Here is a 25428-nt window from a genome sequence, read left to right on the forward strand (position 1 = left end):
TCTGAAGAGTGGAAATAAACTTCAGCCTACAAACTACTGAGGCCAGTGTGTGAACAGTAATCTGCCTTTTACAGCATCTCAAACACAAAAGCTATAGATTTCCTCCTGTAACACAGAGTCTTAATCCAATTGTCAAGTCAAATTGGATTCCAACCAAATTCACCAACATCTAACACACTACACACAGCTGTAGAAAAATATGTCAGAACCAGAACAGTGGGAGCTCTAAGCCCTCTCTGCAGATTTCAAAAGAGATTTTGATTCAGTTTGGCATGAGGTATTATGAGAGATGAGGTATTATGAGAGATGAAGTATTATGAGAGATGAAGTATTATGGGAGATGATGTATTATGGGAGATGAAGTATTATGGGAGATGAAGTATTGTAGGAGATGAAGTACTATGAGAGATGAAGTATTATGGGAGATGAAGTATTATGGGAGATGATGTATTATGAGAGATGAAGTATTATGGGAGATTATGTATTATGGGAGATGAAGTATTGTAGGAGATGATGTTTTATGGGAGATGATGTATTATGAGAGATGAAGCATTATGAGAGTGGCATTGGGAGAAAATGACAGACTGTCAAACGACAGACCCACTCAACATATTTTTTTCTGTTTTTTACATTACAAGAGCTCTGTGAAAATCCCTCCTTATATGAACAGCTCTGTCTGTGGGTCCACAGCCTGGCTCTGTTAGTCCACAGCCTGGCTCTGTTAGTCCACAGCCTGGCTCTGTCTGTTAGTCCACAGCCTGGCTCTGTCTGTTAGTCCTCAGCCTGGCTCTGTCTGTTAGTCCACAGCCTGGCTCTGTTAGTCCACAGCCTGGCTCTGTCTGGAAGACACGGGAAGATGCTGCCCAAAACTTTACCACTTCATCTTTTTTGGATATTGTTAGGATATGGTAGTGATAGAGTAGGGAAAGCACTGACATACACATGAGGTGCTGGAGGGTGCTGCCTGCCTGGGTGTTGCTGTCTCTTTAAGAGGGACTGGATGAGCTCTCGCGAGAGAGAGGAGCTCGAGAACTCTTTAAATGGTTTTGCCGCGAACTCGGGCAGGCTGGATTTCGGGGTTCCCTGCGTCTTGCTACAGCTGGAGATATTCCCCCATCCGGACGTTTTCTTTTCCCTGGAGGAAGTCTTTACGTTTTCACACTCACTTGTCGGATTGCCATCACCACACCTGAACTGCTCAGGTCACCACACCTGAACTGCCCAGGTCACCACACCTGAACTGCTCAGGTCACCACACCTGAACTGCTCAGGTCACCACACCTGAACTGCTCAGGTCACCACACCTGAACTGCTCAGGAACAGCTTGTGCTCGTCAAGCGTCGCACAGACCTCACGGCGCCTTGGAAGCGCTTCGTGGAGACACCACCCACCTCCCCCCCAGGTTTGGCCGTATAGCCCTCCATGCATCTCCTTAGCTAAACATACACACATGTACAGGTACACTCCCACGCTATACGCAGCACGTAGGGTGGTATTAGGGTAGGGGACCGGTCTTAACTAGATTACTCATTCTGTGTCCCTAGACTACGAGCACTGATTCGTCCGGGGTAAGTGCTAGTTGGGAGTCCGGTATTTTCGGCCCCTAACAATATACACCTTGTAGTTGCCTGTGTACCTGTTTACCTCCCTACCTGTCTATTTACCTGCTTGCCTCAGTTATCAAGTTACGATTTGTGGTTAAAAAACGCTTGGCTCAGTTTGCTGTTTATTCAAAGGGAAGCATGTCATGTGCTGAAGCAAACAGCATCTGTCAGTGGCTCTCGATATTGATTCCTAAACTGCAAGAACAACTGCTGCTATGGGAAATTAGAGATTTCACCAACTCTGGACCAAATTGAGTCACTCAGTGGCTTGTCTGTGCCTCTGTGCGTGGCCAGGCCGTGCCGAGTCAATGGGGAGCTTTGATATGTCTAGTCCAATAGCACAGTAGCTTGGGGGATGGTACATGTCTACTTTCCGTCTGCCTGCAACCTTCTTGCTAACAGCTGGCAGTCACTGGCTAGCTTTTTTAGTGAACCAGGAAGCAACCTCATGCGTAAACCTTCCCTTGCCAGTACACAGCTTCTGCATCACTAAGACATCTGCCAGGCCTCCCCATCACTACACATGGTAACTAGGTGCCTCGCAGCCCCAGTTTAACATGACAGGGGGTCCTGGAGCTGCAGTGGTCCAAAGAGATGATGCACAGGCTGACTAAGGGGACATGTCCCAGAATCAGTCAGCTCTATCATACTGCCTTGTGGGTTTAGTCTGGGAAGATCAAGGGCTATGGGGAGCACAACCTGACAAGACAGCAATGTGTTGGCAGCATGGATGAGTGAATCTCAGTTAAGTGAGGAACCAGCAGCTGGGAAGAAGGCAGGTCATCTTGGACCTCCCCTTGCCACCGAAAACCATGCTCTAACAGCGAAGAAATGCTGTCATGGAACTGTGCCCCTGTGGCATTCTATAAATCTCCTTTGTGCAGGTCTCCATTTTGGCCTTGGAAAAGGCAGTGATGGAGTACTTGACAATGGGGCAGGTTTGAGTGAACTGGGAGCCCTTAGTTGTAGCCATACATAAGAGTGGCACAGGGTATATGACTGCATGCAGCTTGGACTGGCAGCTGCTCTTGACAGGCCTATGTCTAGGAACCACACTACTCACTCTAGCAGGGGAGGGGCCGCAAAAAGGTGGACTAAAAATTTCCCATTCAAACCACGCTTGGCTAGTTTACTGCACCCATTAGGGCATTCCATCCTTCTGTCAAAATAAAAAGGCAATAATCCTGAAACTGCCAACATGAAATGTGAGAACCATCCTGGACTCACAGTAACTCCGACGGACCCTGTTGGAGAACAGCACTGGTTGCCGCTAAACCAAGATGTCATAACATTGATATTGCCACTCTAAGTGAGGCTGGGCTCTTTGATGAAGGGTTACAGCAGGTTACACTTTCTTCTACAAAGAAGAAAGTGTACACAACATCTTGGTACACAACATCTCCTTGGTACATGCCATTTCCACTGGTACCAACTATTCCATCTGAGAGTGAGACCAAGGACAGCTTTTACTAGACAGCGGATGAGGCTCACTGCTGGATTGCCAGGTCCTCTTGCTTGGGGACTTCAATGGGCCAGTGCAACTGGATATGGACTGGGCTGCTTGGCAGACATGGTGCTGGTCAAGCCAATGCAAACTGCATGAAACTCCTTAATCTCTTAAGTGCAGGAAACTTCTTAATCGCTGAGTGTTACCTGAGAGTAACCAATACATTCTTCCTGCAGAAAATAATTTTTTGAAATAGAATTCTGAACTGACACAGAATGCTGAAAGTCAAAATGACAGTGTGACCTCCTCCAACGTGAACTGAATTCCATCAATCACTGGCCAAGAAGCTAAGGAAGACAGAACCTTCTTCAAGCTCAGAGGATTCCATGGATCAGGAATGGCAGATGAGTAGTGGGTAAACAAGCCACATGAAATCTCAACTCACCCAGATAAGAATGAGATACACAACTTGTACAACACTGTAAAACCATCTGTGGCCCAGAACACAGCTTCAAGCACGGTCACTTTAATGACTGCACTGTGAGACACAAGGACATCAGCTATGTTCTTATAAGCATTGCTAGGAGAGTAGGGGTGGACGATATTTCGAATATACTCGATGTATCACGGGTTGTTCCATGAACGATGTAGTAAATGACTATACCGCGAACATCAAATACAAATTGTCACATAATTTTTTTAAGCCGCCGGTATGAAACTCGCTTTGGCATTTCACTTCTCTCCAGTGGTGTGGTTAGGTCCAGTCATTCGGGGGTATAGCCCAGAATATTTTAAGCCTAGCTCCGAATATTCTCGCCCTGAAAAATGAGGTGTTTATAGCAAAACAACAGACAGACAGTGTTACAGAGTGGAATTTGACTTGAAGCATCTGAAGGAGGGGGGAGTAATCAAGTGCTGCACGGTGCACACACTGTAGGAAGACACGCACACCCGGATGAAAAACTCCGGTTTTCTTAGCCCCTGATCTTTTCAACAGCTAGAAACACCCTTGTTTCTCTCGCTCTCTCCTATGGCTCTCTCCCTCTCAAAGACACAAAAAGAAAAAAACTCACATGCTCGTCTGGGCGACGTATATAGGTGAGACATGTGTTCTGGTATCTGGGGGGAACAGGGAAAGAGCCTGGAGAGAGCAATCCACCTAACCAGCATGTCTTTAAACTGTTGGAGGAAACCCACACAGACACGGGGAGAACATGCAAACTCCGTGCAGAAAGGACCCCTGCCGTCCAGCCGGGAATCAAACCTGGTATCCTCTCTCTGTGTGGTGACAGCGCTAACCACTGCACCACCGTGCCGTTTAAATAAATACTGTTTTGTTAAATTTAACTTGGTTGTGATGTCCCCTTTTTCTCATGCAAGTTTAAAATTGTTCCAATAGAAACCACTAATGAATATAAACAAGAATGTTTTAATGCAGACATACGTTGCAGGGACTACTAGAATCATCTTACTGGTGTGATTGTATGCATCAAAGGGTTAAATCGAGCATTTATGAAGTGTTTTAGAGGAGATTTCAAAATATCGAGATATGTATCATGTATTGCAATATGGCCTAAAAATATCACGATATTATTTTTAGGCTATATCACCCAGCCCTACATGAGAGGTGTAGACTTTTGAACTCACACAGAATGCTGAAAGTCCAAATGACAGTGTGAAGCCCCTCTTTCCGAGGAGGAGTCACACTGGACCCCGCTCCCACCCAGGGAGGAGTTACGTTGGACTTGGCCAAGGAAAGCAGGGGCAAGGGAGGAACTGCATCATTCTGGGGATCAAAACAGGATCCTGCTGAGGTGGCCCGAGCACTTCAATACCCTACTCATCCAGCACTCTCCTGCAGACCACAACCTTCTGCAACAACTGCTAGAACACCCACTTGTACAGCAAAGCAAAGCCACCAACCTTCCCAGATGTTCGGGCAACTCCCAACTGTCTTAAATAGAAGAACTCACTGACAGCATCCCTGCAGAATTACTGAAGCAGGGAGGGTACCTGAGCACGAGAACTCTCCAACAATATATCATGAAGGTCTGGGCCGAAGAGAACATCTATGAACATTGGAAGGATACAAACATCATCACCATCCATAAAAAAGGGTGAGCAGCTCATCTGCAGTAACAGTACCTGCTGCTGTTCAAGACTTGGCTAAGAGGCTGATGAGCATCACAGAGTCAATACTACTTAAATTAGAGCATGGGTTTAAGAAACACAAGAGTACTGTTAACATGATCTTTACAGCAACTCCAGGAAAAGTGCTGAAAACGACATTTGGACCTCTCCAAGGCCTCTGACACTGTGAACAGGGAGCTCTTGAGGGGCGTGCTTCTTAAGTTAAGCTGCCCAAGCAAATTCATTGGTTTCCTCTACCTGTTCCACAGTTAGATTATGGCTAATGTGACCACAGGTGGTGAAGAGTCTGAAAATCTCAAAATCTTCCTCTTATGTGTCACACAAGTTCTCCACAAAGAGCTTGATGACAGCAGCGGACCTCAGATAGGGTGGAAATTTCTTTAACATTACGACACCTCAACCAACCACCAAACTGTCCAGAGATAACAGGTCGTTCTTACTGCAGCATGCAGACGACTGAACTCTTGTGGCTCAATCTCCACAGGACCCTTGGCCCATCCTTCTGTGTCTGTGAACCAGCATCTCGTATGGCCGGGTTCCACCATCAAGATCCCGTTCAGACTCATACCTATTAAACAGGGGGGAGAACCTAAAAAGACCTGCCATTGTCATTCTGCTGGTCACTTCACAACTCATCAGGGAAAGCAGTAGGATGTCAAATGATTCTCCAAATAAAGGGAGACTTTTCTCTCTCTCTTTCTCTCTCTCTCTCTTTTTCTCTCTCTCTCTCTCTCTGTCTGTCAGTCTTTCTTTCTGTCTTCCTAGCTGTCCTATACAATCAAAACTATTTGCCATCAAAGTTCATGGCCTTCAAAAGAAAAAAAATCAAATATACACATATGTTGCCTCTGGTGCAGAGATGTCGCTTTCGCGTTTTCAAACACAAACTGTTGTCTCAGTATCTGGGAAGAACCATGTACTACTGAGGGGTCACACCAAAGCTTCAACATGTTTCCAGTTAGTTTCAGTTAAAGCCATTTTCCAATGAGGAGTAAACGCCTTACCCAGACTTCTGTGGTTTCAGTGACCCACAGAGCTGCTGAGGACTTGAATTAGTTTACTTGACACATCCTTTATTTGCATTCATAATTGTACAGGTCTAAACACACAGTTCAGCCAAGTTACTCTGTTTATGACATAGAGATGGGGCCTATAGTGGGGGCAGCAGTGGCTTTGCGGTGAGGGGAAATGTCCCTTTAAGAAGAGAGATTTGGGTTCAATTCCTAAGCAACATTCTATTGACGTGTCCTTAAGTAAACCACTTAACCCACGACTACATCGCCTTCCCTGCGTTAGACAGCAACATTTACCCAAAATAGTCTATTTATAATCGATTCAAAAAATGTGTCAGACAGAGTTTGTTCACGATCTTGGTTACAGTTTAATTAAGGTGTTGTGAACAGAACTTCATGCGTGTATTACCTCAGTGAAGTCCAATCTCTGCCTTTCTGCGCAGCACGACGTAATTTACGGCACACTCCCTACTCTACAAGACTAATCAATCAAAGCTATCAAACTGCAGAGTCGGCCCAGCATGCAACAATATTGATTAATGTGCCGTTGCCTGAATCAGTACGTTATGTAAACGCTCACATTTGGCAAAGAAACACGAATCCGGTGACTGCTCCGGAGTAAACAGACCAAATGCCGACGGCATCGGTTGGAGGAGAGAGAATTGGTTTGTTCATTAAATCAAAAATTAGAGACTTGTATTAACAATAACATTTCTACTCCACTTTGCCTCTCCAAAAACACTGCCGTTAGTCAACCACAAAAACGGTAAGAACCGCCGGCCATTTTACTAAACACTTAACTGACTGATTGTCCTCGTTATATCAAATTAACGGGTAACATTTGTAGCTGAGGGGTCTCTCATTCATAAGCGAGAGCAGCTTCAGTTTTAACTACGAGTAAACTACAATTAGGCTACCACCACGGTACTTTCAGTGACATGTCTTGAATTGTCTGTAATCCATAATAATAACATTGACAACAGCTTCATTACTGTATTTATGAGGAGTTTACATTCACATTATTTTTCCCAGTTGATGGACACTCACCGGATGAGACGGAGGAACCAGAAAGACTAGAGTTGCTGGAAACTGCCATCTCTCTGAACGACCGGGGCTTGGTTACTCGCGTGCGATTTCGGTGCGCTCTCAGGCAGGGGGTGATAGTTGGTCCATCTCAATCTGTCACTTTGATACCCTCTCTCCGTCTCCTGTCTGCTGTGTATCTACATGGCAAAAAGGTTCAAAAGAACCTTTTCTCCGAAATCGAGCGCCGGAACGCTCCTGCGCAATCTCAACAATTTCTCCTCCAGACTAGACGCTCATGCAGGCGCGAGTCTCCAGCGCTGCCGCATTTACAGTTGGCAGTGTGGCAGCGATGTAGCCAAGGATTAACAATAGTCAGTTTATTCAATCAAAATATCACAACATGGGTTTAGATGTTCTTCACCGAGTGTAGGCTGCAAGTATACTTTTAACTTATCTTGTAAGTACTACAATTAGCGCCAGCTTTCGTCATGTTAGGAAGACCTATTTTCACTGTCTAGTGTCCATGTGCCACTTCAGAGCTCGTGATAAACACAGACTGTACAGAAATGTGCCCGCCTCCTTAAAGTGGAAGCGCGCTACTTGCAAACGCGGGACGCGCGCTTGGAGCCTGCACATTTTGGAAGTGGCAAAAAAGCCATGAAGCCAGCGCGTAATTCAGTGACGCAAAGGGGGCGCTGGAACGATGCAATTAGTTACTGATTAACGAAAGTTAAATACAAACCAGCACGTTAATGACCATTCAGCTTTCCTCGGAACAGTCAGGTATTCAAAAATGAAAGAACAGATATCCAGACAAAATGAGTTCAAGTGACGGTCAAATGAGGATGAAATCATAACTTCCCTCCGATGCCAAGAGGCTCTCTCTGTGTTCTCAGTATGCGCGTTTCAGAGTGCGTGATGTGCGAGTGCATGTGAATGTGTGTGTATGCATGCGTTTATGTGTGTGTGTGTGTGTTAATCATTCTGCATTTGTGTATAAGTAAAGGATATGCCGTTCCAGTTTTTATGCCAGAGTTAAGAGTCAAGAAGAGACTTGCTTCATTTAAAGTCACCCACGCACACAGTACGGAGGTTTAGTCTCCCATCTGAGAATGACCGAATGTGAATCTGACTTGTCAGAGTTGTAGAGTTGTAGACTCTATAAAACCAGACTCATAGGCTATCTCAATAAAATAACACGTGTTTTAGTAATTTTCCCAAGGTGCCATCTGAGTCTGATGGCACCTTACACATAAAATTACAAGACCAAAAAGATGCGTCTCTCAGCTGTGTGTTCAGTACACGGTTTAAGTTAGTTTCAGCTGTGTGTTCAGTACACGGGTTAAGTTCGTGGGCCTACATCATCAGCAGCAGCCGCAGCTGCGAAGCGAACCCAGCTCTAGAGCCGAGCGACAGATTTATCACTGGCACTGATCTCTCACCATCTGAAGGAGCAAAGCATGTACCTGTGATAAACGTAGAACATGGATTTCCCTCCTAAATGGTGGGGGTTTGATGTTCAGACCATTTTCTAAAAGCGCTGAAGTATGAAGGTTTGAAATGACTGTGAGTGTCTGGATTGTATTTTTATCTTGAAAAGGGATTTTTAATGCAAACGTGAAAGTGCTGATTCCATGGAATCCCGGCGGATTCTGACAGAACCACGTGGCTCATTCAGACAACCACACCCTACAGTAATAGATTTCAATTTAGCTTGAATTATTTCAGGCAATTCCCCTGGTCGTTTTATAAATCCAACACTCGTCAAGGAAAAGGCTACTGTATATGACACGTAAGGGAGGACACTAAAGAAGAATTACAGGCGGAAGCCGAAGTAATCACAGAACAAACAGAATTTAAAGCGTCTTTTCTGACAGACAGCCACAGTGAGGCACATGATGTAGCATATTGCCGGAGTTTCGGTTAGTAGCGAAACGACTTTCCGTAATTATCCGAGTCTCTACCGTCGCACTGTTATCCGAGAGACGAACGAACTTTTCCTTCGCTAAGTCACATGACTTCAGCCCTTTTACCTATTTGATCATATGACTGCATCGCCACTACAACGTGATCTCAGAGTTCAGCTGTAATTTTTGTCGCGGACACCGACTTCTGTGCATTCACCAGGAGAGGAGTTGGTCGGTAAGATGTGATATATATATATATATATATATATATATATATATATATATATATAATGTATTACTGGTGACATTAGTGATTAGTTGTTTGCGCTCTTACTTCTGTGTTCTGCTCGAACAGTTCGGCAGTATCATCTGATCCTTGTTTAGTTATCTAAGGGAATATTAGCTTTAAACTTGAGCATTTTTTGTAGCCAGGGTTCATAAGACTGAGAATTAGTTATTTGGAATATGCAGCGGGGTTGCATTTCCCGAGCCGAAGTTGAGTCGATACATTTGAATTCCACGACTTTGTTACATTGTGGCCAACAAAGCTGTCACTACCGTGTTTGTGGGCTATACATTAGCAGGCAGTGATGCAGTGTTTGTGGGCTATACATTAGCAGGCAGTGATGCAGTGTTTGTGCGCTATACATTAGCAGGCAGTGATGCAGTGTGCGAATGTGCACTCTTGAACGCTGGCGTTAACCTGGCAGGTTTGTGCTTGTGTGAAATTAGCCAGCAGCGCTTTGTAAGCCATTTGATCTGTGAAGTGTTGTATTGATTGAAACGAGCAGTGTCATGTTTCTGCCCGCAGAGAGAGTGACAGAATGCGCAGGGGAGTGCTTAGCTTCCTGCTCCTTTGGGTCGTCGTGGAGTCAGTTTGGTCCAGAGGCTGCTCTTCCTTCTTTTGTAGGAAGTCTAACCGTGTGAGCGGCTCGTATGGAGCGGATCCAGGGAAACCACTATTCCTAACCCCGTACCTTGAGGTTGGAAGGATAGAGGAAGGTCGGTTCTCTCCCTTTGTCCGAGCTAGTTGATCAAAAGGTTAAAGTGATGCTGAAGTCGTGACGTAATGAAAACTCATTACTCCGCTCGGCTGTTATGTCTGTTGATTTTGTTATCTGTAGCTAAACGTTCTCTCTCTCTCTCTCTCTCACACACACACACACACACTCATAAAACTCTAACGTCTTCTTGTGTGTGGCTCTCTGTGTATTTGTGTGAATTGACAGCGAAGAAGTTGAGTTTGGTGGGCCCACTGCCTGGGGCTAACGTGAAGAGTTACTCAGGCTACCTCACCGTGAATAAAACCTACAACAGCAACCTTTTCTTCTGGTTCTTTCCTGCACAGGTAATGTCTCCCAGATCCATGGTGACTCTTATGACTGTGCATCTGTTTTAAAGCTGCCTTCACGTGTTCTCACAGCTTGGCACAGTGCCAGCACATGACACAGAGCGAGACAGTGGTTTGCTGACAAAGTGATTAGCTGAAGGGTAACTGCGCAGTGAGAACTATAATTGCCTCAGAGGAGTTTTGCAGTATCTACCACCACAATTACAATAACACTGAGTCATTTACAGCATATCTGTCTGAACAGATCGAGTCCTGTGCTTTCTGCTCCTTGTGGACTTTGGGTGGATCAGAGACAGGCTTTAGCAGCTTTTGCCAGCCACCTAAACCATCTCCCATTTTTTTTCTTATCTCTAACAGTGAGTTCAGCTGATTGGCCACTGTGTTGTTGGCCATGACTGCTAAGTGAGGGGTGGGTGGTGGGAGACTGTCCTGTGGCCCTGTCCTAAAACTGACCTCAGTCTCCACACACTCCTTTTATTTAATGTCATTCCCAGGACATTAACATTTCTCCATTTCTCTCCTCAGGTTAAAGCCAGGCTTTTTTTTCTAAAGAGATTTGTGGTTGTAAACGGTTAAATAGACCTGCTGACCTCCTATCAATGCTGAGTTTTGCTTTGAACTGTGTTCCTTTACTCTGACAATTAACTGTGTGTGTGTGTTTGTCTGTATGTTCGCCTGTGTGTGTGTGTGTGTGTAGGTGAGGCCTGAGACGGCTCCAGTGTTGCTATGGCTGCAGGGGGGACCTGGCGGAACCTCCATGTTTGGGCTGTTTGTGGAACATGGGCCATATTTGGTACATAAGAACCTCACACGTGAGTGTGTATCCTACTCTTCACATACACTTTCTTTGTCTTTCACACACACAGACACACAGACACACACTGACACACACAGACACACAGACCTACACCCTACACATAGACACACAGAGCTTAATCATGCAGAGACTCAGTTTCTCGCTCTGTTCTGAGACAGGAAATGACCTGTTATTTGAAAAATCAAACTGCTGAATAGTTATTTTTTGTCTGCTAGTGTAATATATTAGCCATTCTGTGTTGTGTATGTTCATCTTATATTCAGTCTTGTCTGTGCTGTGTGTTTCTAGTTCATCAGTCTTGTCTGTGCTGTGTGTTTCTAGTTCATCAGTCTTGTCTGTGCTGTGTGTTTCTAGTTCATTATTCTCGTCTGTGCTTTGTGTTTCTAGTTCATCAGTCTTGTCTGTGCTGTGTGTTTCTAGTTCATTATTCTCGTCTGTGCTGTGTGTTTCTAGTTCATCAGTCTTGTCTGTGCTGTGTGTTTCTAGTTCATCAGTCTTGTCTGTGCTGTGTGTTTCTAGTTCATCAGTCTCGTCTGTGCTGTGTGTTTCTAGTTCATCAGTCTCGTCTGTGCTGTGTGTTTCTAGTTCATTATTCTTGTCTGTGCTGTGTGTTTCTAGTTCATCAGTCTTGTCTGTGCTGTGTGTTTCTAGTGGGCTATCGGGATTTCCCCTGGACGTCTAGATACTCCGTGCTGTACATCGACAACCCGGTAAATTCACACACACACTGAAACACCTCAGATGTCTCTCTGAGTGTGTTTGTCATGGTAAACTGGGCAGTGATGGTTAGACTGGTAAACTGGGCAGTGATGGTTAGACTGGTTAGAATAACAGCTCTGCAGCTGCATGCGCTGGTTAGAATATTGTCATGGTAAACTGGGCAGTGATGGTTAGACTGGTAAACTGGGCAGTGATGGTTTGAATGGTTTGAATAACGGCTTTGCAGCTGCATCTGTTGGTTAGAATTTTTTAAACTTTTGTGAAAATTCATGTAGTGAGATCAAAAAAGAAATCCAGGTAAGTTAGTAAGGGCTAAATATATCTGCTCTGCATCGATCGACCAATCACAGCCCAGGTCATTCTTAATTAAAATATATGTTCACGCTGTCCCATATAACATTTTAAATTTATAAGTGTCAACTTGCACTTTGCAGTTTCATTTTCATTAAGGTCACCCAGAGCTGGTGAATGGTTAAGGTTTTGTCTTGACTGTTTAATTCCAGTGTCAGTCTCAAAATAACAGACAGACTTGAAATCCCTTGACGTTGCTGTTACCTCAGGAAAGCACAGTGAGGTCACTGGAGGATGAATATCTGTCATTCCTCCACTATTACAGCTCAAATTCAGGGAGTTAGATTTACAAGCAATCAGCAGGCACTTTACCACTTTACTCTGTGTTTCCAGACGTATTGATCCTCTCTCTCTCTCTCTCTCTCTCTCTCTCTCTCTCTCTCTCTCTCTCTCTCTCTCCCTCTCTCCCTCTCTCTCTCTCTCTGAGAGTCGGAATCAGAGCATGTGCATTGAAGGTTAAGGTGTTCTTATCGTGTTTAGGTGGGTACTGGCTTTAGTTTCACTGAGGATGACCGGGGTTTTGCTCAGAACCAGGACGACGTGGGCCGGGACCTGTACAGGTCAGTCAGACATAACTTTGCTCTGATTGGTCAGATTGAACTCATCTGATTGGTTAATTTGAAACATGAGAGCCTTTGAAACTATATCTGATATTAATGTTTATTTCCCTTTAGTGCCCTCACACAGTTTCTCCAAATCTTCACTGAGTTTCAGTCCAATGAGTTCTATGCCACTGGAGAGGTGAGTCTCTCTCTCTCTCTCTCTCTCTCTCTCTCTCTCTCTCTCTCTCTCTCTCTCTCTCTCTCTCTCTGAGATATTCATGACTGTGTGTGTGTGAGTGTGAGAGATTTTGGGCCTCAGAAACAATAAGGCCTTTGTTGTTTGTCTCACAGGTTGTTATGTTCCTCTGCCCCTTGAGTTGGCGCAGTGACATTGATTGTGTTTTCCCCTGCTGGCCTTCTTTATTTCTCTGTTTTTCTATTCTTCCAGGCAGGTAGGGGTCACCTGTAAGCTTCCTGTCTGGCTCACCTGAGCATGGTTTTTCCCTGCCTATAAATACACCCCAAGCCTGGCATGAAGAAGGCGGGCAGTTTAACTTTGGAGCGGCTGCGTTGATTTATGTTATGGTGTTCGTGCTTTTCAGTTTAATAAATACCCTAGACTTTGAGCCGAACTGTCTGTGCTCCCCTTTATGTTGCGGTTGGTGTGCCCGGTCGTAACACAGGTCATGTCAGACAAATCCATATTTATCAGTCAGTTTGCCAGTCTCCTGTTCCTCTGGGCAGGTTTGTCCAGACATTGTGACCAACAGCACCTCTGAGTGCTCGGGTGACTGAACCCGTTTAAGGGTGTTCTGACGTGGAGGTGATTGGTCAGACAGGTGGGTTCAGTGTAGGGTTATGTTGCTGACTCGTCCTGTGTAGCGGGCTGGAATTCTTCCTCGGCTCCACTGGGCCGGTGCTGGTTGTTTCTGGGTGACAGGGAAGAGAGGAGCTGATTGGTTCCCATGATCTGTGTGTGTGCTGAGCGATTGGCTGTCTGCTTGGTATTTTCCAGCTCATCCAACCTCAGTCTTTGCCTTTGTTTTGCTTTGCCGTGTGTTTTTTGTTGTTGGCACTGGCCCAGAGAGTGGTTCTGAAACCCAGAGAGTGGTTCTGAAACCCAGAGAGTGGTTCTGAAATGCTGTTGCCTGGCCAAGCCCAGGTCTGACACTGATTTTCTGAGGTGCAGTTGTCACACTGGTTTAGAACATCACTCTCACTGGTTTAGAACATCACTCTCACTGGTTTAGAAGGTCGGTCACACTGGATCAGAACGTCAGTCTCACTGGTTTAGAAGGTCAGTCACACTGGTTAATAATATGAGTATTAGTTGGTGGGCGGAGCCTGGGTTATTGGCTGACTGAGGGGACTCCTCTCCATGTCCTAATGGTTTAGGGCTCATGATATAAAAGAGCCTCACTCACTCTCATGTGTTTTCACAAACCTTTTGGGTTGTTAGCAGGAATAGGTATTGGTCTAATGTCTGTTGTCTGTCTTTCTCCTTCTAGACCCACCCCCCGCCCTCTAATACACACACACACACACACACACACACACAGCAGAACCTTCTAACACACATGTGCTTTTCCCCTGTTTGTGTTGTGTTGTGTTTCTCAGTCTTACGCAGGGAAGTATGTTCCTGCTATTGGCTACTACATTCATAAAAATAATCCCACAGCCAAGGTCAAGATTAATTTTAGGGGCGTTGCCATTGGAGACGGACTGTGTGACCCAGAGAAGGTGAGTGGAGAGGTTCTGGTTTGGCTGTTTAATTTCACTGTCAGTCTCAAAATAGTCAGAATTTAAACCCTGTAACAATGATATGTCACTACATCTAAACCCTGTAACAGTGATATGTCAATACATCTAAACCCTGTAACAGTGATATGTCAGTACATTTAAACCCTGTAACACTGATATGTCAATACATTTAAACCCTGTAACAGTGATATGTCAATACATTTAAACCCTGTAACACTGATATGTCAGTACATTTAAACCCTGTAACACTGATATGTCAGTACATTTAAACCCTGTAACAGTGATATGTCAATACATTTAAACCCTGTAACAGTGATATGTCAATACATTTAAACCCTGTAACAGTGATATGTCAATACATTTAAACCCTGTAACAGTGATATGTCAATACATTTAAACCCCGTAACAGTGATATGTCAATACATTTAAACCCTGTAACAGTGATATGTCAATACATTTAAACCCTGTAACAGTGATATGTCAATACATTTAAACCCTGTAACAGTGATATGTCAATACATTTAAACCCTGTAACAGTGATATGTCAATACATTTAAACCCTGTAACAGTGATATGTCAATACATTTAAACCCTGTAACAGTGATATGTCAATACATTTAAACCCTGTAACAGTGATATGTCAATACATTTAAACCCTGTAACAGTGATATGTCAATACATTTAAACCCTGTAACAGTGATATGTCAGTACATTTAAACCCCGTTACAGTGATATGTCAATACATTTAAACCCCGTAACAGTGATATGTCAATACATTTAAACCCCGTAACAGTGATATGTCAATACATTTAAACCCCGTAACAGTGATATGTCAATACATTTAAACCCCGTAACAGTGATATGTCAATACATTTAAACCCCGTAACAGTGATATGTCAATACATTTAAACCCCGTAACAGTGATATGTCAGTACATTTAAACCCCGTAACAGTGATATGTCAGTACATTTAAACCCTGTAACAGTGATATGTCAGTACATTTAAACCCTGTAACAGTGATATGTCAATACATTTAAACCCCGTAACAGTGATATGTCAATACATTTAAACCCTGTAACAGTGATATGTCAATACATTTAAACCCTGTAACAGTGATATGTCAATACATTTAAACCCTGTAACAGTGATATGTCAATACATTTAAACCCTGTAACACTGATATGTCAATACATTTAAACCCTGTAACAGTGATATGTCAATACATTTAAACCCTGTAACACTGATATGTCAATACATTTAAACCCCGTAACAGTGATATGTCAGTACATCTAAACCCTGTAACAGTGATATGTCAATACATTTAAACCCCGTAACAGTGATATGTCAATACATTTAAACCCCGTAACAGTGATATGTCAATACATTTAAACCCTGTAACAGTGATATGTCAATACATCTAAACCCCGTAACAGTGATATGTCACTACATCTAAACCCCGTAACAGTGATATGTCACTACATTTAAACCCCGTAACAGTGATATGTCAGTACATTTAAACCCCGTAACAGTGATATGTCACTACATCTAAACCCCGTAACAGTGATATGTCACTACATTTAAACCCCGTAACAGTGATATGTCAGTACATCTAAACCCTGTAACAGTGATATGTCAGTACATTTAAACCCTGTAACAGTGATATGTCAGTACATTTAAACCCTGTAACAGTGATATGTCAGTACATTTAAACCCTGTAACAGTGATATGTCAGTACATCTAAACCCTGTAACAGTGATATGTCACTACATCTAAACCCTGTAACAGTGATATGTCAATACATTTAAACCCTGTAACAGTGATATGTCAATACATTTAAACCCCGTAACAGTGATATGTCAGTACATTTAAACCCTGTAACAGTGATATGTCACTATATTACGTCTCTCTCTCTCTGCGTGTCAGATGCTTGGAGGTTATGCTGATTTCCTGTACCAGACTGGGCTGGTAGACGAGTTACAGAGACAATACGTGGAGCAGCAGACAGATGCTGGAGTCAAACTCATTCAGGAGGAGAGATGGCTGGAGGCATTTGAGGTTCTTAATCTCTGGCTGTCGGACAGACACTCATATAAATGCATATGTATGTGTCAACCCCAGGATTTAACTGTGTGTGTGTGTGTGTTCTCTTTCCACCAGCTGTTTGACAGTCTGTTGAACGGTGATATTCTTCCATATCCTTCATTCTATCAGAATGCCACAGGCTGCACCAATTACTTCAACTATCTCCAGTGTCAGGTACAAACTACCTCACACACTCACACACACACTCACTCTGACAACACACACTCTCGCTCTGACAGTACACACTCTCGCTCTGACAACACACACACTCGCTCTGACAACACACACACTCGCTCTGACAACACACACACTCACTCTGACAACACACACACTCGCTCTGACAACACACACACTCGCTCTGACAACACACACTCTCACTCTGACAGTACACACACACTCACTCCGACAACACACACACTCACTCTGACAACACACACTCTCGCTCTGACAACACACACTCTCACTCTGACAACACACACTCTCGCTCTGACAACACACACTCGCTCTGACAACACACACACTCACTCTGACAACACACACACTCACTCTGACAACACACACACTCACTCTGACAACACACACTCTCACTCTGACAACACACACACTCACTCTGACAACACACACTCTCACTCTGACAACACACACTCACTCTGACAACACACACTCTCACTCTGACAACACACACTCTCACTCTGACAACACACACACTCACTCTGACAACACACACTCTCACTCTGACAACACACACTCTCACTCTGACAACACACACACTCGCTCTGACAACACACACACTCGCTCTGACAACACACACTCTCGCTCTGACAACACACACTCTCGCTCTGACAACACACACACTCTCGCTCTGACAACACACACACTCTCGCTCTGACAACACACACACTCGCTCTGACAACACACACACTCGCTCTGACAGCACACACTCTCGCTCTGACAGCACACACTCTCGCTCTGACAACACACACTCTCGCTCTGACAACACACACTCTCGCTCTGACAACACACACTCTCGCTCTGACAACACACACACTCGCTCTGACAACACACACACTCGCTCTGACAGTACATACACTCTCGCTCTGACAACACACACACTCTCGCTCTGACAACACACACACTCTCGCTCTGACAACACACACACTCACTCTGACAGTACATACACTCTCGCTCTGACAACACACACTCTCGCTCTGACAACACACACTCTCGCTCTGTCACATAATGTCACACATGTAATTTTTTGCCTTTCCGTGTTCCAGGAGCCTCCGGATCAGGAATACTTCTCCCAGTTTGTGACTTTACCTGCCGTGCGGCACTCCATTCACGTGGGGAATCTGACATTCCATGATGGGGTTGAGGTGGAAAAACATCTTCTACAGGATGTTATGAAATCAATCAAACCTTGGCTGGGTATTCTTATGGACAATTACAGAGTGAGTATACACACAGGGGGTTGCACGACTACAGACTTTTTAAAGTCAACAGTTACGTGATCAAAGTCGAGTCGACGTCGACTATTTGCTGGTGACGTCATTAGTAAAAGCACAGGAGAAGGGAAGGCTTTGTAACAAGCGACAGTCTGTATTCACAAAACTTAATGCATATGCAACAACATTCAGCTCATACACATCATTTACGCAGAACAGAAACAAGTAGAAACAACAACAGGTTGCAACTTGGCAGCTACGATTTATGCAACAGTAACACTTGTATGCCACAACTTCCATTTAAGCCTGTAAACCCACTCCTCACATCACAGTCCTGTCCAATCACAGGTCCAGCCTGTAAACCCACTCCTCACATCACAGTCCTGCTCCGTCACAGGTCCAGCCTGTAAACCCACTCCTCACATCACAGTCCTGTCCAATCACAGGTCCAGCCTGTAAACCCACTCTTCACATCACAGTCCTGCTCAGTCACAGGTCCAGCCTGTAAACCCACTCCTCACATCACAGTCCTGCTCCGTCACAGGTCTAGCCTGTAAACCCACTCCTCACATCACAGTCCTGCTCAGTCACAGATCCAGCCTGTAAACCCACTCCTCACTGTCACAGTCCTGCTCAGTCACAGGTCCAGCCTGTAAACCCACTCCTCACTGTCACAGTCCTGTCCAATCACAGGTCCAGCCTGTAAACCCACTCCTCACGTCACAGTCCTGCTCCGTCACAGGTCCAGCCTGTAAACCCACTCCTCACTGTCACAGTCCTGTCCAATCACAGGTCCAGCCTGTAAACCCACTCCTCACGTCACAGTCCTGTCCAATCACAGATCCAGCCTGTAAACCCACTCCTCACATCACAGTCCTGTCCAATCACAGGTCCAGCCTGTAAACCCACTCCTCACGTCACAGTCCTGCTCCGTCACAGGTCCAGCCTGTAAACCCACTCCTCACATCACAGTCCTGCTCAGTCACAGGTACAGCCTGTAAACCCACTCCTCACATCACAGTCCTGCTCCGTCACAGATCCAGCCTGTAAACCCACTCCTCACATCACAGTCCTGTCCAATCACAGGTCCAGCCTGTAAACCCACTCCTCACATCACAGTCCTGCTCAGTCACAGTTTTCCTTTTCCATCCTGGTTTGCGTGTAAGAAGACCAGGGCATCAACGTGGAGGAAGGCTGGCCCGCTGTCGCGTGATGGTATTCCCGGCCAGAGAAAAAATTCTCTCGCTTGGGATGCTGGTGGCTGGGACAGCCAAGTAGGTTTTGAATAGCTTGGCCAAACGGGCAGTCTGTCCTTGTTGCAGGCCCACCACTGCAGCGGGTTCTCCATGGTGAGGATATGCACTGTTCATAAATAATCGTGGAATTCTACGGCTGTGGTGCAGTAGTGTCCCGTTTCCCTCCCGCTTTGATAGTGCAGCCCAAAATCTTGCTCAAGCCTGGCTTTTTCCACAGTCACTGGCTCACCTTCATTATCAATGGTGTCCTCGCTTTGGACATCCTCACCTAGGATGAAAATTAATAACTACGTTTACAATAGCTGCGCATATTATGAGACAAAGCAATAGAAGATCATTCTAAATCGATTAAGCTGGCTGACTAGTTTCATTCAGCGGACCTACCCGTTGCTCTGGGCAACCTCTCTCTCACTCTCCAGGATGAACTGAAGATGTATGAACTGGGGATCTAGTATACAGGCCACAATGGGGAAGGCTCGTACGGCTGCGGTCAAACCGTGTCCTTGAAGGCTCGTACGGCTGCGGTCAAACCGTGTCCTTGAAGGCTTGTATGGCTGCGGTCAGACTGTGTCTTTGAAGGCTCGTACGGCTGCGGTCAGACTGTGTCTTTGAAGGCTCGTACGGCTGCGGTCAAACCGTGTCTTTGAAGGCTCGTACGGCTGCGGTCAAACCGTGTCCTTGAAGGCTCGTACGGCTGCGGTCAAACCGTGTCCTTGAAGGCTTGTATGGCTGCGGTCAAACCGTGTCCTTGAAGGCTCGTACGGCTGCGGTCAAACCATGTCTTTGAAGGCTCGTATGGCTGCGGTCAAACCGTGTCCTTGAAGGCTTGTATGGCTGCGGTCAAACCGTGTCCTTGAAGGCTCGTACGGCTGCGGTCAGACTGTGTCTTTGAAGGCTCGTACGGCTGCGGTCAGACTGTGTCTTTGAAGGCTCGTACGGCTGCGGTCAAACCGTGTCTTTGAAGGCTTGTATGGCTGCGGTCAAACCATGTCCTTGAAGGCTCGTACGGCTGCCGGGTCAGATGCTTCAACACGCAGAGTGGTGCTAATCATGTTGAAAATCACTGGACAGGTGAAAGACAACCTCACATGTAACTCACCACACGTTACTTCGGCAGCCTTGGCCAAAGGTTGCAGCACTGGAATCATCCGTTCCACCAGCTCCCACTGTGGCGCTCTCATGGTGAGTGACTTCTGGATGCTTGGTTTGGTGACTGTTTTATCTGCAAGCACAGATTGCACCGCGATCCTTTGCTCGAACAACTGTGGAACTCCACTTGACCGGACGGTGAGTCTGGAGTTTGTTGGCTCTTATGCCAAGTTGTTCCTGCTGTTTCTTCAGGGCGCAAGTGGCCACTACTGAGTGGTGAAAATAGCTGACAGCTCTCCTTGCTGCACTGCTGGTGTTAACCTCATCAGGTGAGACTAAATCAGTCTTGATTGCCAGTGAGTGTGCCTGGTGCGTCCCAGAGCTCTGGGACATGTTTCACATAGCTCCATAGTTCATGTTCTGGCATTGTCCCAGTTCACCCCATTCCTTAATCATCACAGACAGATGAACAGCAATGTTGGCAGCGGTCTGTCTCTCTGGCATCGTGGATGTGCACAGCGCTCGGGCCTTCAGCTTCCATGTGTCGGTCACGTAGTGAGCAGTTGCCATAATGTACGGCTCCACGGCGGAGGATGTCCACGCCTCACCTGTTAGCAGCACACACTGGCCTTTCGTTTCCTTTTCACACAGGCCGTCGTATTGGTGGTTACTGGAACTCCACAGTGTGTTGTGAGATGGGACATGGTAGGCAGGTTAAAAAAATGCCTTATTTCTCTGAGGCCTTCTCCATGTAATGCAGCTAAAAGGTCTAATATCTTTGATGAAATTCATCAGCAAATTGGTGGTTTGCGGTCGTCTTTTCTCTGTTACAGTGGGGCGTCTGGTAAAGTCTGCGTTTGGTGAAGTCTGTTACAGTTGGGTGTTTTGGTGAAGTCTGTTACAGTGGGGGGTTTGGTGAAGCCTGTTACAGTGGGGTGTTTTGGTGAAGTCTGTTACAGTGGGGGGTTTGGTGAAGCCTGTTACAGTGAGGTGTTTTGGTGAAGTCTGTTACAGTGGGGGGTTTGGTGAAGTCTGTTACAGTGAGGTGTTTGGTGAAGTCTGTTACAGTGAGGTGTTTTGGTGAAGTCTGTTACAGTGGGGGGTTTGGTGAAGTCTGTTACAGTGGGGGGTTTTGGTGAAGCCTGTTACAGTGGGGGGTTTGGTGAAGTCTGTTACAGTGGGGGGTTTTGGTGAAGTCTGTTACAGTGGGGGGTTTTGGTGAAGTCTGTTACAGTGGGGGGTTTGGTGAAGCCTGTTACAGTGGGGGGTTTGGTGAAGCCTGTTACAGTGAGGTGTTTTGGTGAAGTCTGTTACAGTGGGGGGTTTTGGTGAAGTCTGTTACAGTGAGGTGTTTTGGTGAAGTCTGTTACAGTGGGGGGTTTGGTGAAGCCTGTTACAGTGGGGGGTTTGGTGAAGCCTGTTACAGTGGGGGGTTTTGGTGAAGTCTGTTACAGTGGGGTGTTTTGGTGAAGCCTGTTACAGTGGGGGGTTTTGGTGAAGTCTGTTACAGTGGGGTGTCTGGTTAAGCCTGTTACAGTGAGGTGTTTTGGTGAAGTCTGTTACAGTGGGGGGTTTGGTGAAGTCTGTTACAGTGGGGTGTTTTGGTGAAGTCTGTTACAGTGGGGGGTTTTGGTGAAGTCTGTTACAGTGGGGGGTTTGGTGAAGTCTGTTACAGTGAGGTGTTTTGGTGAAGTCTGTTACAGTGGGGTGTTTTGGTGAAGTCTGTTACAGTGGGGGGTTTGGTGAAGCCTGTTACAGTGGGGGGTTTGGTGAAGCCTGTTACAGTGAGGTGTTTTGGTGAAGTCTGTTACAGTGGGGTGTTTTGGTGAAGTCTGTTACAGTGAGGTGTTTTGGTGAAGTCTGTTACAGTGGGGGGTTTGGTGAAGCCTGTTACAGTGGGGGGTTTGGTGAAGCCTGTTACAGTGGGGGGTTTTGGTGAAGTCTGTTACAGTGGGGGGTTTTGGTGAAGCCTGTTACAGTGGGGGGTTTTGGTGAAGTCTGTTACAGTGGGGTGTCTGGTTAAGCCTGTTACAGTGAGGTGTTTTGGTGAAGTCTGTTACAGTGGGGGGTTTGGTGAAGTCTGTTACAGTGGGGTGTTTTGGTGAAGTCTGTTACAGTGGGGGGTTTTGGTGAAGTCTGTTACAGTGGGGGGTTTGGTGAAGTCTGTTACAGTGAGGTGTTTTGGTGAAGTCTGTTACAGTGGGGGGTTTTGGTGAAGTCTGTTACAGTGGGGTGTCTGGTTAAGCCTGTTACAGTGAGGTGTTTTGGTGAAGTCTGTTACAGTGGGGTGTTTTGGTGAAGTCTGTTACAGTGGGGTGTCTGGTTAAGCCTGTTACAGTGAGGTGTTTTGGTGAAGTCTGTTACAGTGGGGGGTTTGGTGAAGTCTGTTACAGTGGGGTGTTTTGGTGAAGTCTGTTACAGTGGGGGGTTTTGGTGAAGTCTGTTACAGTGGGGGGTTTGGTGAAGTCTGTTACAGTGAGGTGTTTTGGTGAAGTCTGTTACAGTGGGGGGTTTGGTGAAGTCTGTTACAGTGGGGGGTTTTGGTGAAGTCTGTTACAGTGGGGGGTTTGGTGAAGTCTGTTACAGTGGGGGGTTTTGGTGAAGTCTGTTACAGTGGGGGGTTTTGGTGAAGTCTGTTACAGTGGGGGGTTTGGTGAAGTCTGTTACAGTAGGGTGTTTTGGTGAAGTCTGTTACAGTGAGGTGTTTTGGTGAAGTCTGTTACAGTGGGGGGTTTGGTGAAGCCTGTTACAGTGAGGTGTTTTGGTTAAGCCTGTTACAGTGAGGTGTTTTGGTGAAGTCTGTTACAGTGGGGGGTTTTGGTGAAGTCTGTTACAGTGGGGTGTCTGGTTAAGCCTGTTACAGTGAGGTGTTTTGGTGAAGTCTGTTACAGTGGGGGGTTTGGTGAAGCCTGTTACAGTGGGGTGTCTGGTTAAGCCTGTTACAGTGAGGTGTTTTGGTGAAGTCTGTTACAGTGGGGGGTTTTGGTGAAGTCTGTTACAGTGGGGTGTCTGGTTAAGCCTGTTACAGTGAGGTGTTTTGGTGAAGTCTGTTACAGTGGGGGGTTTTGGTGAAGTCTGTTACAGTGGGGTGTCTGGTTAAGCCTGTTACAGTGAGGTGTTTTGGTGAAGTCTGTTACAGTGAGGTGTTTTGGTGAAGTCTGTTACAGTGGTTACCGTGGTTACAGTGGGGTCACTCCTTGACAGCTGTCGAGCGGATTTGGATCTTTCCTCTGCTCGTGTTAGCGGATGCCTTCTCAGATGAGCGTCCATGACATGTGTACTCGTGTTTCAGGACAGATTTGCATATTTTGCAAGTGACAGTAGTACAGGTTTCGTTTTCAGTGAAGTATTTCCACACACTTGATGCACTGCTGCAGTGACCCACCATGGTCCTCACCTGTTGTCTTCTCTGAGGTGTCTATGTTGTTAGTGTCATAATCATGTGATCAGCGACTAGCTGATGTCAAGATTAAAGCGTCACTGCAGAGCAGTAAAGTCGACCAGTCTCTGCAACCCCTTACACACACACACACACACACACACACACACACACACACACACATGCGTGTGCATACACACACACACACACACACACACACACTCAAAGATGCAGCCACTGTTACACTCAAACACATTTGCACAGATATGTGTGGTTTTAACTGGAACTCACCTCCCTCCTGTAAATTGCCAGGTGCTGATTTACAGTGGTCAGCTGGACGTGATTGTGGCGGCTACACTGACGGAGCGTTTCCTCCCCACGGTCAACTGGTCCAGAGCTGATGAATACAAATCCGCCCCACGTTTCCCCTGGAGGATCCAGCCCAGCGACACAGAGGTGGCAGGCTATGTCCGCCAAGTGGGAGAATTCTTCCAGGTGTGTGTGTGTGTGTGTGTGTGTGTGTGAGTAAACCCAGCTGATGTTTGTGCATGTTGGTTACTCTGAAGGGCAGATTTGTCATGTTGGCGTTGTGAACATGTTTCTCATTAACTCTAGTTTTCCATAGGGACTGGCTTTTTATGCAGAGTGAGTTTACTGAATTTCACAACGCTAACAGATAGTAGGCGTCCTGCTGAACACATGTTGAAGTTACGCGTTGTCTGTGGAGTTGCTTTACAGTAAGACTAAAATGGTGAAAAGATGACACGTTGATGAGTGTGTTTTATGACAGTACTGAACCCAGCACTCACCATCCCTCAGAGTGCGCTGCCTAAACACACAGCCTCCTCCCTGTTTTTCCTTTATAGTCAGCTGTTACACTGGCGAAAATGTAAGATCAGTCATCAGTCAAGTTTCACACACTGATGTCTTTCCTCTGCCCTTTCAGGTGATTGTTAGAGGTGGGGGCCACATTCTGCCATATGACCAACCAGAAAGATCCTTCGACATGATTGACAGATTCCTCTCCACAAGGGGCTGGTCTTCCACTTGATGTGGTGATGCGTCAGTGCTGAGTGAAATGTGTGTGGAATGTGTGTTAATGAAGTGAGTGGTGCTCAGGGAAAATGGAGTGTGGTGGGGGTTGGGGGGGGGCGTTTTAATGTGTGTACTGCACAGTATTTGTTTGATAGCAAATACTTTCCAGGATGATTTCAAATAAAATGTCCAACAGTTTGTCTTGTGACTGTTTCAGTGGAGTTCACAGCTGAACACAGAACATTGAACTGGCCGAGAATGAGTTGAAATTGATTGTGTGAGAGAAGTAAACAGTCTCATAATTTTACAGTAAAGACTAACACCCAGGGAACAGCCTTTACAGTAAAGACTAACACCCAGGGAACAGCTTTAACAGTAAAGACTAACACCCAGGGAACAGCCTTTACAGTAAAGACTAACACCCAGGGAACAGCCTTTACAGTAAAGACTAA

At 45.7% G+C, this 25428-nt stretch overlaps 2 protein-coding genes across 2 annotated transcripts in view; one reads left to right on the forward strand and one right to left on the reverse strand.

The window, feature by feature from the left end:
* The window catches only part of chn2 (chimerin 2), a 40856-nt gene extending 33501 nt beyond the window's left edge, over window positions 1-7355 (reverse strand). The window contains exon 1 of the mRNA XM_030780988.1: window positions 7263-7355. Within this exon, the coding sequence (XP_030636848.1) occupies window positions 7263-7311 (49 nt within the window). The 5' untranslated portion in view covers window positions 7312-7355. The remainder of the gene's footprint in view (window positions 1-7262) is intronic.
* Window positions 7356-9296: 1941 nt separating this feature from the next.
* cpvl (carboxypeptidase vitellogenic like) lies at window positions 9297-25174 on the forward strand. Its single transcript, XM_030780987.1, has 13 exons — window positions 9297-9383; window positions 9960-10150; window positions 10378-10496; window positions 11197-11311; window positions 11968-12026; window positions 12868-12947; window positions 13062-13128; window positions 14547-14669; window positions 16614-16745; window positions 16848-16946; window positions 18050-18223; window positions 24254-24436; window positions 24888-25174. The coding sequence occupies exons 2-13, from the start codon at window positions 9973-9975 to the stop codon at window positions 24990-24992; spliced, it is 1434 nt and encodes a 477-aa protein (XP_030636847.1). The 5' UTR covers window positions 9297-9383; window positions 9960-9972; the 3' UTR covers window positions 24993-25174.
* Window positions 25175-25428: the final 254 nt, after the last annotated feature.

The sequence above is a fragment of the Chanos chanos genome, chromosome 8 (genome assembly GCF_902362185.1).
Source record: "Chanos chanos chromosome 8, fChaCha1.1, whole genome shotgun sequence".
NCBI classification, from domain to species: domain Eukaryota; kingdom Metazoa; phylum Chordata; class Actinopteri; order Gonorynchiformes; family Chanidae; genus Chanos; species Chanos chanos.

Coding starts and splice junctions, on each gene's coding strand:
- cpvl (XM_030780987.1), top strand. CDS start 9,973: ATGCGCAGGGGAGTGCTTAGCTTCCTGCTCCTTTGGGTCGTCGTGGAG. Junction 10,151..10,377: donor GGTTGGAAGGATAGAGGAAG/GTCGGTTCTCTC, acceptor GTGAATTGACAG/CGAAGAAGTTGAGTTTGGTG. Junction 12,027..12,867: donor TGCTGTACATCGACAACCCG/GTAAATTCACAC, acceptor TATCGTGTTTAG/GTGGGTACTGGCTTTAGTTT.